The sequence below is a fragment of the Empidonax traillii genome, unplaced genomic scaffold (genome assembly GCF_003031625.1).
Source record: "Empidonax traillii isolate 1590-97213 ecotype Southwest subspecies unplaced genomic scaffold, ASM303162v1 scaffold2786:size18050, whole genome shotgun sequence".
Lineage (NCBI taxonomy): Eukaryota > Metazoa > Chordata > Aves > Passeriformes > Tyrannidae > Empidonax > Empidonax traillii.
In genome coordinates, this window is record NW_020957979.1 from 12,677 (window position 1) to 15,076 (window position 2,400).

Here is a 2,400-nt window from a genome sequence, read left to right on the forward strand (position 1 = left end):
AACCTCAATTCCACCCCCCCACATAAACCCCACATTTTTCCCCAAACCCCGTAATTCCCGGTCGGGAATTTTCAACCGGCAATTCCGGCGCTTTCTCCAGCCCCCCCTTGGCAAGAAAGACCTGCTGATCCTCCTGGGAACCCCAGGCTGTGCCCACGTGGCTCTTTGGGATCGAAAAACTGGAAAAGGAAAACAGGGAAAAAAAAAAACCTTTTCCCTTTCTTTCCTCCCTCCCCGGGGCAGGGACGGCGCCGAGTCGGAGCAGCGGCGGAAGCGGGAGGAGGATTTCTACTACACCGAGGTGCAGGTGAAGGAAGAACCAGCCCCTGAGGTGACCACCACCACCACCACCACCACCACCCCCACCAGCCCCACGGCCACCTCGGCCCCCATCATCATCCGGCAGGCGCTGGCCACGCCGGAGCCGCTCCTGCTGGAGCCGCCGCTGCCGGAGCCCGGCCTGGCCGGCGCTGCCCTCAGCCAGTCGGCCCCCGGCTCCTTCTGGCACATCCAGGCCGACCACGCCTACCAGGTGAGCTCTGGGGGCACCCCCTGGCACTGGGGACGTTCCCCAAAACCTTTGGGATCGCCCCCTGGAATGTTCGGGAGGGGAGGGTGGTGCGGTGGTTTGGGTCCCGTTGAGGGCGGGACGTGTTGGTGTCCTTGGTGTCCTTGGCACCTGTTTGTTTTTGGGATTTGGGTGCCTGTTCCTGGCTGGAGGGATGTTCTGTTATCCCTGGAGAGGTTTCCCTTCAGCCCTTTGGACAAGCAGCTTCCAAAACCCCTGGATTTTTGGGATTTGGGTGCCTGTTCCAGGCTGGAGGGATTTTCTGTTACCCCTGGAGAGCTTTCCCTTCAGCCTCTGGACAATCAGCTTCCATAGCCCCTGGCTTTTTGGGATTTGGGTGCCTTTCCAGGCTGGAGGGATGTTCCATTATCCCTGGAGAGGTTTCCCTTCAACCCTTTGGGCACCCAACTTCCATAGCCCCTGGATTTTTGGGGATGTGGGTGCCTGTTCCTGGCTGGAGGGATGTTCTGTTATCCCTGGAGAAGATTCTCTTCAGCTCTTGGGCTCCCAGCTTCCATAGCCCCTGTTTTTTTGGGATTTGGGTGCCTGTTCCTGGCAGGAGGGATGTTCTATTATCCCTGGAGAGGTTTCCCTGCAGCCCAAACCCAGCTCCACAGGCCCTGGATTTTTGGGATTTGGGTGCCTGTTCCAGGCTGGAGGGATGTTCTGTTATCCCTGGAAAGGTTTCCCTTCAGCCCTTGAGCAACCACTTCCATAACAGCGGGTTTTTAGGGATGTTTCAGGGATTTGGGTGCCTGTTCCTGGCAGGAAGAACATTCTGTTATCCCTGGAGAGGTTTCCCTTCAGCCCTTTGGACAACCAGCTTCCAAAACCCCTGGATTTTTGGGATTTGGGTGCCTGTTCCAGGCTGGAGGGATGTTCTGTTACCCCTGGAGAGCTTTCCCTTCAGCCTCTGGACAATCAGCTTCTATAGCCCCTGGATTTTAGGGATGTTTCAGGGATTTGGGTGCCCGTTCCCGGCTGGCAGCTCCACCCTCCCCCCCTTCTCCTGTGGCCTCTGTTCCCTCCCTTTGGAATGCAACACACCCTTCCTGGGGCTGGAATGCTGCCCTGCCGGATCCTGGGGCACAGGGGGGAAAAACTGGGAATCTTGGGAAAGCTGGGAATCTTGGGAAAGCTGGGAATCGTGAGAGCGGCAGTGTCTCCCTGGAAAGGGGTGTGGAACTCCAGGGAGCCGTCTCTGGGTCCACCCCCCATCCCCAGGGAACGCCTGTGACGTCATCCAAAAGCGGGAAAACCGCGGGAAAACCCCTGGAAAAAAACACAGAAATGCCAACAGGCGGGATTGGGGGGGGGGGGTGGGATTTGGGATTTGGGAAGTTCTGCCCCTGCAGGGGGTGACGCCGAACATTCCATGCTCCGCCTCAGCGGGATTCACGGCTTGGGGGGGGGGGGGGAATTTCCATTGGAATTTCCATGGGAATGGGAATGGGAATGGGGCTAATGCTGACCCCCCTCTCTTGTCCCCCCCCAGGCGCTGCCCTCCATCCAAATCCCGGTGTCCCCCCACATCTTCACCAGCATCAGCTGGGCCGCCGCCACCTCCACCCTCCCGTCCCTGTCACCGGTGAGTCCCGGGGCCGTTTTCCCTTCGGGATGAGGGGTTGGATGTTGGGATTGAAGGGCACGAGGTGTCCTTTTTGATCCCTGATTTCTCTTCCCCACCCCACCCTCCCAACCCCCCAGGTGCGGAGTCGCTCGCTGAGTTTCAGCGAACCCCAAACGCCGCTGCTCAAATCCCACCTGATCGTCGCCTCCCCGCCCAGGGTGTCCCTGGGCACCAGGTCAGGAGCCCACAGCCCTTTTCCCCT

At 59.2% G+C, this 2,400-nt stretch overlaps 1 protein-coding gene across 1 annotated transcript in view; it reads left to right on the plus strand.

Annotated features, from left to right (window-relative positions):
* Positions 1–2,400, plus strand: part of ZNF395 (zinc finger protein 395) — a gene marked incomplete at its 5' end in the record, with an annotated part of 13,752 nt that overhangs the window by 10,492 nt on the left and 860 nt on the right. Inside the window, 3 exons of the mRNA XM_027910147.1 lie at positions 244–532; positions 2,064–2,156; positions 2,276–2,373. Of these exons, the coding sequence (XP_027765948.1) occupies positions 244–532; positions 2,064–2,156; positions 2,276–2,373 (480 nt within the window). The remainder of the gene's footprint in view (positions 1–243; positions 533–2,063; positions 2,157–2,275; positions 2,374–2,400) is intronic.